The sequence below is a fragment of the Triticum urartu genome, unplaced genomic scaffold (assembly GCF_003073215.2).
Source record: "Triticum urartu cultivar G1812 unplaced genomic scaffold, Tu2.1 TuUngrouped_contig_9261, whole genome shotgun sequence".
In the NCBI taxonomy this organism is placed as follows: domain Eukaryota; kingdom Viridiplantae; phylum Streptophyta; class Magnoliopsida; order Poales; family Poaceae; genus Triticum; species Triticum urartu.
This window is the reverse complement of record NW_024120287.1, coordinates 413-16,285: the sequence shown is the minus strand read 5'-3', so window position 1 is coordinate 16,285 and position 15,873 is coordinate 413. Positions and strand designations below refer to the sequence as shown.

General features: G+C 42.8%; 1 protein-coding gene and 1 pseudogene across 4 annotated transcripts; one reads left to right on the top strand and one right to left on the bottom strand.

Moving 5' to 3' along the window:
- Window positions 1-3,335: 3,335 nt before the first annotated feature.
- LOC125532170 (protein ALP1-like) lies at window positions 3,336-6,485 on the top strand. Of its 4 annotated transcripts, none has more exons than XM_048696319.1 (5): window positions 3,336-3,514; window positions 3,594-3,742; window positions 3,996-4,535; window positions 4,621-4,846; window positions 4,924-5,659. In XM_048696319.1, the coding sequence occupies exons 3-5, from the start codon at window positions 3,996-3,998 to the stop codon at window positions 5,379-5,381; spliced, it is 1,224 nt and encodes a 407-aa protein (XP_048552276.1). In that variant the 5' UTR covers window positions 3,336-3,514; window positions 3,594-3,742; the 3' UTR covers window positions 5,382-5,659. The 4 variants fall into 4 exon arrangements, with proteins under 4 accessions (XP_048552276.1, XP_048552279.1, XP_048552277.1 ...); XM_048696322.1 differs by lacking the exon at window positions 3,996-4,535 and adding an exon at window positions 6,080-6,485 and having other exon boundaries at window positions 3,337-3,514; window positions 4,924-5,998; XM_048696320.1 differs by adding an exon at window positions 6,080-6,485 and having other exon boundaries at window positions 3,337-3,514; window positions 3,996-4,846; window positions 4,924-5,998.
- Window positions 6,486-7,177: 692 nt separating this feature from the next.
- Window positions 7,178-10,683, bottom strand: LOC125532171 (annotated as a pseudogene).
- Window positions 10,684-15,873: the final 5,190 nt, after the last annotated feature.

The following is a 15,873-nucleotide window of genomic DNA, read 5'->3' as shown; positions in this document are numbered from 1 at the left end:
AGGCCTACATCGACAAATTCAGAAGAGAGCTACCTGTTGTGCTTGTCGATTCACCCTACAACAAAATGAAATACAGGAGTAGGTTCAAGCAGTACCATGCTAGGCAATCAGATGCAGCTGCGGTTGAAGACGACGAGGATGCAAGCAGTTAGTCCAGCATTGTGGTTCATTCTTACATGTGGAGTGTACACTTGGCCATAAAGCGATAGAGTAAGGTGTGGTTGGGTTTTAGTCCCGAAGGTTTCCTAGCCGTGTTATTAGTCCATTGCACATGAGTCAAGTTGTAAAACTTCAATAATATTGGTTACTATATTTTGCTTGAAATAAATTTGGTCTCTACGGGATCTCGTAGAAATCTATATTTGCTTTTTACTACCATGTGACAATAATGGTGCTTGGCGAAACCCTAGAAGAATAATGGATTATGATATGTCTATTTTCATACGAGAGAAAAATTTATTAAAGCATGAGCATAGCCTCACAACAGAAGTCAAAAATACTGCCTGATTCAACACGCAATCCCAGCTATGTCTCGTAGGCAGGCCGCAAATCCAAAAAAATGGAGCATATGATAACAAGAGTAAAAGCACGTACCATAGGGGGCCTCTGCAGGTGCTGCAACGCTGAATTGAAGCGATCACCTTCAGGAGCACAGTGGTGTGGACATGGTACATCCATCCTGCCTCAGGGAATCACATAGCATGTTCTGTCATAGCCCAGCAAAACAAAGGAAAAATTACTACTTGTACTAACCCTGTCAAGTGTGTGCATGTAACAAATGTTGGACATAACTAAACACGGAAGAATGAAATGCAACATATGGAAGAATCGAATGCTCATTCCTTTCTCTCTGCTTTTTGCGAGGACCATTACTCTCCCTTTAACAAGGCTAAAACATCATAATAAGACTTAACAGCAATCTTGAAAAGGTGGATATCCCATGTGAATCTAATTTTTCATATAAAGCACATGCCAAGTCTGTTGATCCCAGTCTAGCAATTGCACAAGAAGAAGCGAGCATCATAAATATTGAGCAACATAAGCTATGAATTGTTTATAGTACATTCCAAAATTAATAGCTTATCATCTCCATTGATCTCCAAATCTCACCTATCAGCCAAATTGAAAGAATACATGTTGAATGCAACGATTGAACGTCCGTAGATCGAGCAGTCGGGGGTGGACGAATGGGGCTGGCCGTCGAGGCCGGCGGCCGGCTTCATCTAGTCCCGCAGAACATGAACCATACCCAACCACCTTGCCATCGGACGAGATGCATGACCAGATAGAAGCTGCAGCCATGGCTGAGAAATGATATGTAGAGGACGCAAACAACCAATTGGGGTGTGGGAAAGAGGTTGCCTATAACCTTGTGGCTATAGGCACCCGCATGGAGGACTGGGAGGTGGGATGGCACCGACTCTTCGCCGGCGGCCACCGCGGGGAGAGCAGTGGGCCTCCTCTCGTGTTGTAGAGCCTGCCGGCAACGAGGGAGGGAGGGGCGGTGACGAGCGGCTAGATCCTGCTGGCGAGGATCAAAACCGTAGTGGCGGCGAGGCATAAACCCTAGCGAACGGGATAAATATCGAACCAAAAATAGCCCTCAAATTCATACCGAGAATACCCTCGAAATATTTGGGAGGGAAGATCAGATCAGTTCGAAATATTTTTTCTCCCGAAAATGCCCCTCGGAGTCTGATATAATACACGTGACATCAGTGTATTGCATCGGATCTGGACCGTCGATTTCGCTCCGACGGACGGTCCATATCGTCCGGATGCACTGTAAAATGACTCTAGAAAAAAGTTGCATATACACTCCCCGTCTAGGAATAAGTCTACAAATAATTTTTTTAGGATAAATTATAAAGTAGAGTAAAAATGCAGTGGAAAGGTGCAAGACACCATCTCTCTCATCTTTAATTACCTCATCCCAGTGAGTTAAGTGCATGTGAAAAGTGAGTAGATCATGTTAAATATTACTGTTTTTTATTACTGTATGATGAGAGAGAATCATATTTTTTTACTAAGAAGATATAAATAGATTTTTAATTTTAAATGCTAAATGTACGCTTATTTATGAACGGAGAGAGTGCTGCTTATTGTGCGCGCATCTGCAGGCCATTGTACATGCCACCGTTCTAAGGAAGCGTAATGAAGGCTCTGCAATCTCTAATGCGGCCGAAATTAGGGTTGAGGCAGAGGCGTACCTGCAAGTCATGGTCAAAAGGATGATGCACGTGGAATTGCCCTCCTTTCAAGGTGCTACAGCTGACATCAGCTACGAAATGAACCGTTATCTCTACTCGGTGAGACATAAAATATATCCTCTCATACATGCATGTAATTATATTATTCACTGAGAAAAAACAGCATCCTGATTATTTATGTCTTTGTTGGGCAATTATTGCATCGCCTGTCAGACTATTGTGCAAGCCAGCGTCGTTCAGAAGCGCACAAAGGTCATCGAGACAATATCCACCATGGATGGCAAGATCGTCACAGACATGAGGACGGAGAACACCACAACGGACATCGAAAGAACTTTCGGTGACCGAGACGACGTCCACAGACTTCGAAGGAACTTTCGAGAAGGTGACGGAGACGACGTCCACAGACCTCGATGGAACTTCAGAGAAGGTCACGAAGAGGACGTCCACAGACCTCGAAGGAACTTCAGAGAAGATGACGGAGAAGACGTCCACAGATTTCGAAGGAACTTCAGAGGAGGTGACGGAGAGGACGTCAACAGACGAGAGGACGTCCATAGACTTGGAAAGAACTTCCAAGGTGACGTCGGCGGAGTTGGAGAGGGCAAGGGCGCGGATCACGGAGCTGGAGCAAAAGCTACAGGAGAAGGAGACCCTTGTCGTCCAGGTCGCAAAGCTGGAGCTGCAGCTGCGGGACAAGGAGAGCCTGGTGGTCCGCGTCACGGAGCACAAGGAGACCCTGGTCGTCCGCATCACCGAGATGGAGCAGACGCTCCAGCAAAGGGAGAGCGTGCCGGTAAGCCTCCGTTCGGAGCTGGAGCAGCAGCGCAAGAGCTGCGAAGAGGGGTGCACCGTGTGCGACGCCAGCGTGAAGAGGTGTGGCCAGATGGTCGAGATGTGGAAGGCCCGGATGGTGGAGCTGCTGGGCGCCGTGGAGGAACACAAAGGGGCTGTTTGGATCCCAGCCTAAGCGTGCCACGTCTAAGGTGAGGCGTGCCACAGCCCCTTATGCGTGCGTTTGGTTCTGAATAAAAGTTAGGCTCGCCACAACGTTAAGGATCGTCCGCCGCTGAAATTTCGCCAAAAAGTGTGGCGCTCGTTTCGCCCGCCACACTCGCCGTGGCGTGCCAACTGAGCCACAAAAATCCCCGCGAACTGATAAAAGTCACCGCTTCCCTGTTCGTCCTCAGTCCAAAAATCCCCCACCCCTTCAGTCTTGACCCCATGGCTGAGAGCCCTTCTCTCTCCCCTTCCAGCTCCAGCTGAGGACGACCTTGCCGCCGCACTCGATCTGCTCCTCCCTGGTACGAATCCTCATCACCGCAGCATCTATCTCCTCCACCTCCTCCATCTCATCACGTCAGATTCATCTCATACATGCAGATCTGGGCGTCCTTGATTTTCTCAAGAGAAAAATACCAGCCTTCTTCCATGATTTGTGGGATTTCCCGTTGCTTGTTCCTGCCCTTGTTGCATCCAGACTAGGAACTTCCATCTCATAGTGAAAGGTCAACTATTTGTTAAGAGGAAAGGTAACATCGTAATCCCCCTTTGCAATTGTTGCATGCTTGTACGAGTGAGATTATAAGTTAGTAATTTCTTGTAAGTATGTGGTGTTGATGTAAGATTTGACATCTCTCTGTGTTCTTTTCTTAGATATGTATTGTACAATTTATTGTTTGAGTAATATACTGTCCTCTGTATAATTTGCGTTGGATAAAAAATTTATATATAGTTCCACTCACTGATGTCATCTGATTTTTTAATGCTATTATTGTTTCATAGATGGACCAAAGAACATTATGCTTACAGTATTACATGCATTATTATCACTACTACATGTGGAGGAGAAGATTGCTTGCTGCCATTATTGTGTGTTTAGGGATGTACTGGTACAAGATTAATGTCCGAAAAAGGAAGAGAAAATCTATAACTTATGCTCCCATGTTCGAACGAGATGTTGAAAGGATGTCACGCCTGAACCGTATGTATTATGGAACCGAGGCTAATTGCATAAGTGAGCTGCGCATGCGGAAATTTGTTTTTCACAAATTGTGTGCCAACCTGAGACGTCGTGGTCTACTGGTAGACACATTCCATGTAACTGTGGAGGAGCAAGTTGCCATGTTCATCCATGTTGTGGGTCATAACTGGAAAAATAGATCGATTGGTTTCGAGTTTTATCGATCGGGCGAGACTGTTAGTAGGTACTTCAATGCTGTTTTAGATGCCCTGTGTCTCCTTGCTCGTGATGTCATATGCATCAGAACCATCGAAACACATTCGAAGATAACAAGTACCTCCAGATTTCACCCTTACTTTGAGGTACATCCAAAATTATTCACAAGTATCTGCAATGTATTTATAGGTTCCATTCAGTCTGTTTGAAACTGGTTCTCTCTTTTCGTAGGGATGCATAGGAGCTCTGGATGGTACTCATATACCGGCATGTGTGCCAATCCACATGCAAGATAGGTTTAGGGGTAGAAAGTCCTTTCCCACACAAAATGTGCTAGCAGCCGTTGATTTTGACCTAAGATTTACATATGTTCTTGCTGGATGGGAGGGATCGGCTCATGATTCTTATGTGCTCCAAGATGCCCTATCACGTCCCAATGGCCTTAAAATACCAGAAGGTGGGATTCTAACCCATGGCTTCAAACTGAAACTTTCTTTAGTTCTTAGCTAATGTGTTAGCATCATCATGATGTAGGTAAATATTTCCTAGCGGATGCGGGATATGCTGCAAGACCCGGTATACTACCCCCATATCGTGGTGTCCGATATCACCTAAAGGAATATAGGGGAAGTAGAGAGCCTGAGAACCCAAGGGAGTTATTCAGCCATCGCCATTCCTCACTTAGAACAACCGTCGAAAGAGCATTTGGTACCTTGAAGAATCGATTTAAAATATTTGCAAGTCAGCCATTCTTCCCTCTAAAAACACAAGTAAAAATTGTGTTTGCTTGTTGTGCGCTCCATAACTGGATCCTAGATGATGGTCCTGATGAGTATGTCTATGATGATGCTACTTGGTACTCGGCCCTTCCACGGAGTAGACGACACCGTCGTGACGTTTACCAGGAGAGCCAGGCATGGGCACACAAAAGGGATGTACTAGCTCAAAAAATGTGGGAGGATAATTTAGCAGCTCAAGATCAAGATGATTAAGAAGTTAGTATGTAAGGCTGATGTTGATGGGTTTTATTTTAGGTTCCATTCAGTCTGTTTGAAACTAGAGTTCTGCCTTATTTCTATGTATCAAACATGAGTGCTATTTTGTTACATTTGGTCATTATGTATGTGATTCATGTGAAACTATGTTGGTTGTACCTCTGTAAACTTATATCACTTATTTTATCTTTAGTAAATTGTTGGTTGTTTCATGCTTATTTGCCTCACCTATTATCTTTTAATTAAAATGGCTCACTGTATGAGAAACAGCGATGGCCAAGGGAAAGGGGAAGTCTGATGGTGATGGGTGCTCTCGTGAGAGGACTATTTCCTGGGCTGATGATCAGACCAAGTTTATGTTGGATTGGTGCATTGAATACATGAAGGAACAATATGCGGGATTTAGGTTCAGGAAGCATCATCTTTTGAAGTGTGCTGATGCTTTAAATAGAAAATTTGCTATGGGGGTGACACTTGCTCAAGTTGATCGTCACTTCAGGCACTACAAAGAAAATTGGAAGTACATTGCCGCCGCAATTAGCAAGAGTGGCAATGTTTTCGATGATATTAGATGTGTGGTAACTATCTCCGAGTCTGAAAAGTCTTGCCTCAATGTACGTATAATTTAGTTTCTTTTTAAAACTTAATATGGCTAATTTAATTAGGATCTTAATGTGTGTGTGCTTGTAATGCAGGATAGAGCAAGGCGCTTGCTTTCTAAGCCCATCAAGTTCTACTATGAGATGCAGGAGCTATTCACAGGCACTAGTGCTGATGGTTCTTTGGCCATGGACCAGCATACATGCACAATTGATTCCGATGACTCGGACAATGATGAAGGGTTGTATGATCTCAACTGCTATCCACAGTATGAGGGCCCTCTTGAGGAGGATTCTGACACTTTGCCAACAACACATTGTCCTAAAAGACCTCCAGTACCTGTAGGTGGTGATAATTTGTGGCTTGCCATAATGTGTGGCAAAATCAAACTGTTTGGTTGGTAGCCATGCCTTAGGTTAGGTGTGGCAGATTTTGTGTGGCGTGTGTTTGGATGGATTCCACAAATGTTTGGCAAAAAGTTATGGTTTGCGTTTGGTTTTCTGCCACGGTTTCCTGCCACAGGTGGTTAGAATCACCCTACTGCTAGACTCCACGGTGATGAGATTACTTGCCATTTGTCTCGCAAAGCAATCATACTACAACATGCTCCAGTAAATGTAAGAAGATTTTGTCGCAATAATAATAACCATAAAAAGTAACATGGAGCATTTTCTATTAATCCCATCTGTACAAAATAATTCAAAATGCAAACTCATAATCAAGATAGAAAATAAGATAGATACGTGCAAGTTTCGTCCATCATTATAAAGTCAAGTGATAGTCATTCATAGCAATAACACAAGTTCTGGCCAAGTTACATTAAAGTGTTTCACCACACATCAAAAGATCTACTTCCCAAAAGCAGTAGCCGTAGCACAAGTTCATCTCCTAAATACCAAAAGTTGCCATCTTCTAAACTTCACAGGTTGCCAACTTCTAGACATGACAAGTTAGCAACTAGATAACTTCACATGTTGCTATAAACATGATCTTTGTCAGCAAAGGACTTGCAAACCCAAGTTTCAAAAGTTTTTTCACTTGCACTGCATAACCAACCACGCAAACCTTCATTGTCCTTGCAAGATAAGTGCACACCAACAGTAATTCTTTGATATGTGGTAATTGGGAGTTCCTCCAACCTCTTCCATAAACTAGCATAAGGATCAACAACTTGGGGCATTGGAGGAGGAGCGGCAGTAAGGGATTGCTGGAGTGACCTCAATGTAGAGTTGATTTCTTCAGCGGACTCCACGAAACGACTCTTGGTTCTTGATGGCTTCTTAGTAGGTGACTTGCTACCTCTTGGGCGCTTCTTACCAACTCGGCTAGTGCTAGATGTTGAATTATCACCACCTACAGGTACTAGAGGTCTTTTAGGACAATGTGTTGTTGGCAAAGTGTCAGAATCCTCCTCAAGAGGGCCCTCATACTGTGGATAGCAGTTGAGATCATACAACCCTTCATCATTGTCCGAGTCATCGGAATCAATTGTGCATGTATGCTGGTCCATGGCCAAAGAACCATCAGCACTAGTGCCTGTGAATAGCTCCTGCATCTCATAGTAGAACTTGATGGGCTTAGAAAGCAAGCGCCTTGCTCTATCCTGCATTACAAGCACACACACATTAAGATCCTAATTAAATTAGCCATATTAAGTTTTAAAAAGAAACTAAATTATACGTACATTGAGGCAAGACTTTTCAGACTCGGAGATAGTTACCAGACATCTAATATCATCGAAAACATTGCCACTCTTGCTAATTGCGGCGGCAATGTACTTCCAATTTTCTTTGTAGTGCCTGAAGTGACGATCAACTTGAGCAAGTGTCACCCCCATAGCAAATTTTCTATTTAAAGCATCAGCATACTTCAAAAGATGATGCTTCCTGAACCTAAATCCCGCATATTGTTCCTTCATGTATTCAATGCACCAATCCAACATAAACTTGGTCTGATCATCAGCCCAGGAAATAGTCCTCTCACGAGAGCACCCATCACCATCAGACTTCCCCTTTCCCTTGGCCATCGCTGTTTCTCATACAGTGAGCCATTTTAATTAAAAGATAATAGGTGAGGCAAATAAGCATGAAACAACCAACAATTTACTAAAGATAAAATAAGTGATATAAGTTTACAGAGGTACAACCAACATAGTTTCACATGAATCACATACATAATGACCAAATGTAACAAAATAGCACTCATGTTTGATACATAGAAATAAGGCAGAACTCTAGTTTCAAACAGACTGAATGGAACCTAAAATAAAACCCATCAACATCAGCCTTACATACTAACTTCTTAATCATCTTGATCTTGAGCTGCTAAATTATCCTCCCACATTTTTTGAGCTAGTACATCCCTTTTGTGTGCCCATGCCTGGCTCTCCTGGTAAACGTCACGACGGTGTCGTCTACTCCGTGGAAGGGCCGAGTACCAAGTAGCATCATCATAGACATACTCATCAGGACCATCATCTAGGATCCAGTTATGGAGCGCACAACAAGCAAACACAATTTTTACTTGTGTTTTTAGAGGGAAGAATGGCTGACTTGCAAATATTTTAAATCGATTCTTCAAGGTACCAAATGCTCTTTCGACGGTTGTTCTAAGTGAGGAATGGCGATGGCTGAATAACTCCCTTGGGTTCTCAGGCTCTCTACTTCCCCTATATTCCTTTAGGTGATATCGGACACCACGATATGGGGGTAGTATACCGGGTCTTGCAGCATATCCCGCATCCGCTAGAAAATATTTACCTACATCATGATGATGCTAACACATTAGCTAAGAACTAAAGAAAGTTTCAGTTTGAAGCCATGGGTTAGAATCCCACCTTCTGGTATTTTAAGGCCATTGGGACGTGATAGGGCATCTTGGAGCACATAAGAATCATGAGCCGATCCCTCCCATCCAGCAAGAACATATGTAAATCTTAGGTCAAAATCAACGGCTGCTAGCACATTTTGTGTGGGAAAGGACTTTCTACCCCTAAACCTATCTTGCATGTGGATTGGCACACATGCCGGTATATGAGTACCATCCAGAGCTCCTATGCATCCCTACGAAAAGAGAGAACCAGTTTCAAACAGACTGACTGGAACCTATAAATACATTGCAGATACTTGTGAATAATTTTGGATCTACCTCAAAGTAAGGGTGAAATCTGGAGCTACTTGTTATCTTCGAATGTGTTTCGATGGTTCTGATGCATATGACATCACGAGCAAGGAGACACAGGGCATCTAAAACAGCATTGAAGTACCTACTAACAGTCTCGCCCGATCGATAAAACTCGAAACCAATCGATCTATTTTTCCAGTTATGACCCACGACATGGATGAACATGGCAACTTGCTCCTCCACAGTTACATGGAATGTGTCTACCAGTAGACCACGACGTCTCAGGTTGGCACACAATTTGTGAAAAACAAATTTCCGCATGCGCAGCTCACTTATGCAATTAGCCTCGGTTCCATAATACATACGGTTCAGGCGTGACATCCTTTCAACATCTCGTTCGAACATGGGAGCATAAGTTATAGATTTTCTCTTCCTTTTTCGGACATTAATCTTGTACCAGTACATCCCTAAACACACAATAATGGCAGCAAGCAATCTTCTCCTCCACATGTAGTAGTGATAATAATGCATGTAATACTGTAAGCATAATGTTCTTTGGTCCATCTATGAAACAATAATAGCATTAAAAAATCAGATGACATCAGTGAGTGGAACTATATATAAATTTTTTATCCAACGCAAATTATACAGAGGACAGTATATTACTCAAACAATAAATTGTACAATACATATCTAAGAAAAGAACACAGAGAGATGTCAAATCTTACATCAACACCACATACTTACAAGAAATTACTAACTTATAATCTCACTCGTACAAGCATGCAACAATTGCAAAGGGGGATTACGATGTTACCTTTCCTCTTAACAAATAGTTGACCTTTCACTATGAGATGGAAGTTCCTAGTCTGGATGCAACAAGGGCAGGAACAAGCAACGGGAAATCCCACAAATCACGGAAGAAGGCTGGTATTTTTCTCTTGAGAAAATCAAGGACGCCCAGATCTGCATGTATGAGATGAATCTGACGTGATGAGATGGAGGAGATGGAGGAGGTGGAGGAGATAGATGCTGCGGTGATGAGGATTCGTACCAGGGAGGAGCAGATCGAGTGCAGCGGCAAGGTCGTCCTCAGCTGGATCTGGAAGGGGAGAGAGAAGGGCTCTCAGCCATGGGGTCAAGACTGAAGGGGTGGGGGATTTTTGGACTGAGGACGAACAGGGAAGCGGTGACTTTTATCAGTTCGCGGGGATTTTTGTGGCTCAGTTGGCGCGCCGCGGCGAGTGTGGAGGGCGAAACGAGCGCCACACTTTTTGGCAAAATTTCAGCGGCGGACGACCCTTGACGTTGTGGCGAGGCTAACTTTTGTTCAGAACCAAACGCACGCCTAAGGGGCTGTGGCACGCCTCACCTTAGGCGTGGCACGCTTAGGCTGGGATCCAAACAACCCCTGAGTCTCCAACCAAACAGCCCCAAAGTGATCCAGCAGACCGTCACCAACTGAGGTCAAAGTGTCTAGCATGCGGCAGGCCACTCTTTTCTGTAATTCTATTTTGTGTGATGTTTTCCTTTCCTTCAGCTTGCTTGAACTTGTGTAACTTATCATGGTGTGGACCTTTTCATGTTATCTATCCATAAAACTTATGGTCGGTTCAGTATCAGTCGTTTAGGCCCCGTTTGGTCTGCAGGAATTTTTATAGGTCTGGTTTCTCTCGGAAAAATAATCTATGATGTGTCCAGTTTGAAGGAACATCCTCGCTCATTCCACAGAAAAGTTTACCCATCCTCTACTTTTCACGGGAATGAAAAAATCTACTGCAACCCAATGTTTGGGCCGAAGCCCAATGCAAGGTGTCAGTCGGCTGTATTTAAAAATCCTTGCATGTGAGTGTCAAACGGGCGGCCTGCATGTACAGCTAAAAATTTATATTTTCACATAGTTGGAGACAAATGCATTCACTCGCTTTTATCCTCATATTCCTTGGGTTTTACTAGTTCACGTGCAGCAAAATTCTACTCCTAATATAAAAGCATTTTTTACACTAAATTAATGTTGAAAATATCGTTTTTACACTAAACCTAAGTTGAAAATGCACTTATATTATGATACGGAGGAACTACGTCCCTGTGTTTCACGTTCCAAGGTTTCCCCTAGTCAGGACTCAGGGGAAGCACATTTCTGTGAAGTTTTCAATTCCCTTGTTTTCTACCCCCTCCGCTCCGAATGGAGCTTAGTTCTTGTTTTTTGTTCATTTTTTTTGGATATTTTTTCGTTCAGTAGAACTAGAAATGCAAGAACACCGCTACCACTTTTTCTCTGATTTGAACTACGGTGGCTGCCCAGTTGAAATAGTTACAGTTTTGAATCAATCAAATTGCCGCGCGCCAGATTCAAGCCATTTACTGCCGATTCGTCGAGGGGTTTTCTGGGCGTTGGATAGAGGTGAATCCTAGTTTGACGCCCGTGGAGGCAATGCCCGCAGGGTGAGCCACTTGGGTCGGCCCAGTTCTACCATTTTGTTGCACGCTGGGTTCGTTCACTGTGCCATTTTATATGGCAAATGATAACTAGAAAACTTTCCCGGCATAGGGGGATCCTGTTTGACGCACAGGTTGCTAGTTAGCGACCGCCCTTGCCACTACGCACAGTTTGGGAAATACTTGCGGTTTTTCTCTTTCTTTAGGTTTTTTTCTACTTTTTATTTTTCGTTCTTTTCTTCCTTCTTTCATTTAAGTGTTTTTTAGTTCTTTTTTCTTTTATTTCTAGTTTTCATTTTATTGTACTTTTGCTTTTGTTAATTTTTATTTTTTGAAACCTTGAATATTTTTAAATCATGAATATGTTTGCACCCGCCAACATTCTTATGAAATCAAGAACATTTTTTCAAATTAGCTACCATTTTCTAAAATTCGTATTTTTCTAAATCATGAATTTTTTCAGTTTGCGATCATTTCTTACAAATTTGAAAACATATAATAAAATTCTGAACATTTTATACGAAACTAGTGAACATGTTTTGAATTGACGAACAATTATTGAAATTCATGAATATTTTTTGAATTGATGAACTTTTTTATAACTCACAAGCATTTTTTTTATTTTGCAAATATTTTTCGAATTCCGAACATGTTTTCAAATTCATGAACACTTTTTGATTACATAAACATTCATTAAAATCATGAGCAGTTTTGAAAAATGATGAGCATTTTTAATTTCCCGAAAATTAATTTTTTAATCATGAACATGTATTTAAATCACAAAAAATCCACAAATATTTATGATTTCTTGGATATTTTTGTTAAAATTATTTAGAATCCGAATTATTTAAAGAATAAAAACACAATAACAAAAAGCAAAAACAATAAATTTAAAAAGGGTGCCCGCACTTGGCTGACCCAAAACGGGCGCGCTGGGGGCATGGGGTTGCGCATTGGCTCATTCGCCAGCGCCTAGCGCCAGGTCCAGGGAATCCCAACAACCCTTGGATCCAGACCACGTGGTGGCAATTTTTTAAAGAAAATCACAACAATTTTATGCACTACTTGGCAAGTTTCGCTTTTCGATCAGGGAAAGCTTTTGTAAAGTTGCCTTGCGTTGGAATGGCGAATATCTTCGACAAAGTGTTGGCGCGTCGCCTTGCGCTGGAGTTGCCGCACCTGGTGGGCATTCATCGAAGCGCGTTTGTCAAAGGGCAAGCTCTGCATGATAATTTCATGATGGTTCAGAGCACCGCAAGACAGCTGCAAGCACTTCGTCAGCCTGCAATCCTGCTAAAGCTAGACATCTTAAATGCATTTGATGAAGGAAATATGTCATAGAGTCAATAATAAAGTTGTTATTTATATTTCCTTATATCATGATAAATGTTTATTATTCATGCTAGAATTTTATTAACCGGAAACTTAGTACATGTGTGAATACATAAACAAACATAGTGTCTCAAGTATGCCTCTACTTGACTAGCTCGTTAATAAAAGATAGTTAAGTTTCCTAGCCATAAACATGTGTTGTCATTTGATGAACGGGATCATATCATTAGAGAATGATATGATGGACAAGACCCATCTGTTAGCTTAGCATTATGATCGTTTAGTTTATTGCTATTGCTTTCTTCATGACTTATACATGTTCCTATGACTATGAGATTATCCAACTTCCGAATACCGGAGGAACACCTTGTGTGATATCAAACATCACAACGTAACTAGGTGATTATAAAGATGCTCTACAGGTGTCTCCGATGGTGTTTGTTGAGTTGGCATAGATCGAGATTAGGATTTGTCACTCCGTGTATCGAAAAGGAATCTCTAGGCCCTCTCGGTAATGCACATCACTATGAGCCTTGCAAGGAATGTGACTAATGAGTTAGTCACGGGATGATGCACTACGGAACGAGTAAAGAGACTTGCCGGTAACGAGATTGAACTAGGTATGATGATACTGACGATCGAATCTCGGGTAAGTAGCATACCGTTGACAAAGGGAACAACGTATGTTGTTATGCGGTTTGACCAATAAAGATCTTCTTAGAATATGTGGGAGCCAATATGAGCATCCAGGTTCCGCTATTGGTTATTGATCGAAGATGAGTCTCGGTCATGTCTACATAGTTCTCGAATCCGTAGGGTTCGCACGCTTAACGTTCGATGACCATCGATATTATGAGTTTATGAGTTTTGATGTACTGAAGGTAGTTCGGAGTCCCGGATGAGATCACGGGCATGACGAGGAGTCTCGAAATGGTCGACACATAAGATTGATATATTAGAAGACTATATTCGGACACCAGACTAGTTCCGAGGTGTATCGGGTATTTTTTCGGAGTACCGGGGGTTTACGGAACCCTCCGGGGGGTTATTGGACCTCATGGGCCTATTGGTGGAAGAAAGGAGGCAGGCCAAGGCAGGGCGCGCGCCCCCCTAGCCCAAACCGAATTGGACTAGGGGGGCCGGCCCCCCTTTCCTTCTCTTCTCCCTCACCTTCCCCCTGCTCCTTGTTGGAATAGGAAAGGGGGTGCCGAATCCTACTTGGAGTAGGATTGCCCCCCCCCCCATGGCGCTCCTCCTCCCCTTGGCCGGCCTCCTCCTCCCTCCCCCCTTTATATATGTGGGAGGGGGCACCCCAAAGGCACACCAAAGTTTCTCTTAGTTGTGTGCGGTGCCCCCTCCATAGAAACACACCTCGGTCATATCGTTGCAGTGCTTAGGCGAAGCCCTGCGCTGGTAAATTCATCATCACCGTCACCACACCGTCGTGCTGACGAAACTCTCCCTCGGCCTCAGCTGGAACAAGAGTTCGAGGGACGTCACCGAACTGAATGTGTGCAGATCGCGGAGGTGTCGTGCGTTCGGTACTTGATCGGTTGGGTCGTGAAGACGGTCGACTACATCAACCGCGTTACTTAACGCTTCCGCTTTCGGTCTACGAGGGTACGTAGACACACTCTCCCATCTCGTTGCTATGCATCTCCTAGATAGATCTTGCATGATCGTAGGAAATTTTTTGAAATACCGCGTTCCCTAACATTGGCATCTGAGCCAAGTCTATGCGTAGACGTTATATGCACGAGTAGAACACAAAGAGTTGTGGGCGATAATAGCCATACTGCTTACCAATATGTCATACTTTGATTCAGCGGTATTGTTGGATGAAGCGGCCCAGACCGAGATTACATGACCGCGTTCATGAGACTAGTTCTACCGCCGTGATTCACACACAGGTGGCTAGTGGGTGTCTGTTTCTCCAGCTTTAGTTGAATCGAGTGTGACTACACCTGGTCCTTGTAGAAGCATGTATTTACAAGAAAGTGAGTAAGGCAAAGGCATTAGGGATGCCCAGTCCCGAAATGAAAAATTAATTTACTTTATGTTGTCAAATAATAAATTTCTTGGAAAGTGTTGGTATGGAAGGCACCCGTGGATCCGGCTAACCATGGAAAGTGAAAGTAGGGTGGAAAAAAGAATAAACTTTATTTTCTGTTTGGGAACCGGCTATGATATATCTATCATGGAAAGTGTTGGGAACTCTAAGTCATTTTCGTTGGTGGGAAGGACACACCTCCCAAAATGTTTTTATCTCTAAGTTTTTCGCTTTGAGCTCTAGACCTCTACAAATCCCTACTTCCCTCTATGAAGGGCATTTCTTTTACTTTATGCAATTTTTATTTTGAATTTGAGTCTCCATCTTCTCTTATAAAGCACCAATTAGGAGGCACTATGATCGTACTTGAGCATTGGGTGTAGTTAATATGCGAGTGTGTTTCATGAATGGATCAATGATTAAGCGTGATGGGCTAGGGATAGCTTATTTTAGCGTTGATATTTTGAAATACATGGTTGCTTGTTGATATGCTTGAGTATTTAAGTTGTCATGTCAAAACTAGGCTATTGCTTTGAACAATATAAAAGTCCAAATGTCCACGCTATAAAGAAAAGAAATATGAGATGACATGTTAGGCAGCATTCCACATCAAAAAAATTATTTTTATCACTTACCTACTCGAGGACGAGTAGGAGTTAAGCTTGGGGATGCTGATACGTCTCCAACGTATCTATAATTTTTTATTGTTCTATATTGTTATATTATTAATTTTGGATGTTTTATAATCATTTTATAGTCATTTTATATCATTTTTTGGTACTAACCTATTGACATAGTGCCAAGTGCCAGTTGTTGTTTTCTGCATGTTTTTTGCATGGTAGGAAATCGATACCAAACGGAGTCCAAATGCAACGAAACTTTACGGAAATTTTTTATGGACCAGAAGTGACCCAATGGGTCAAGGCAACGCCTGGGGGTGCTCCG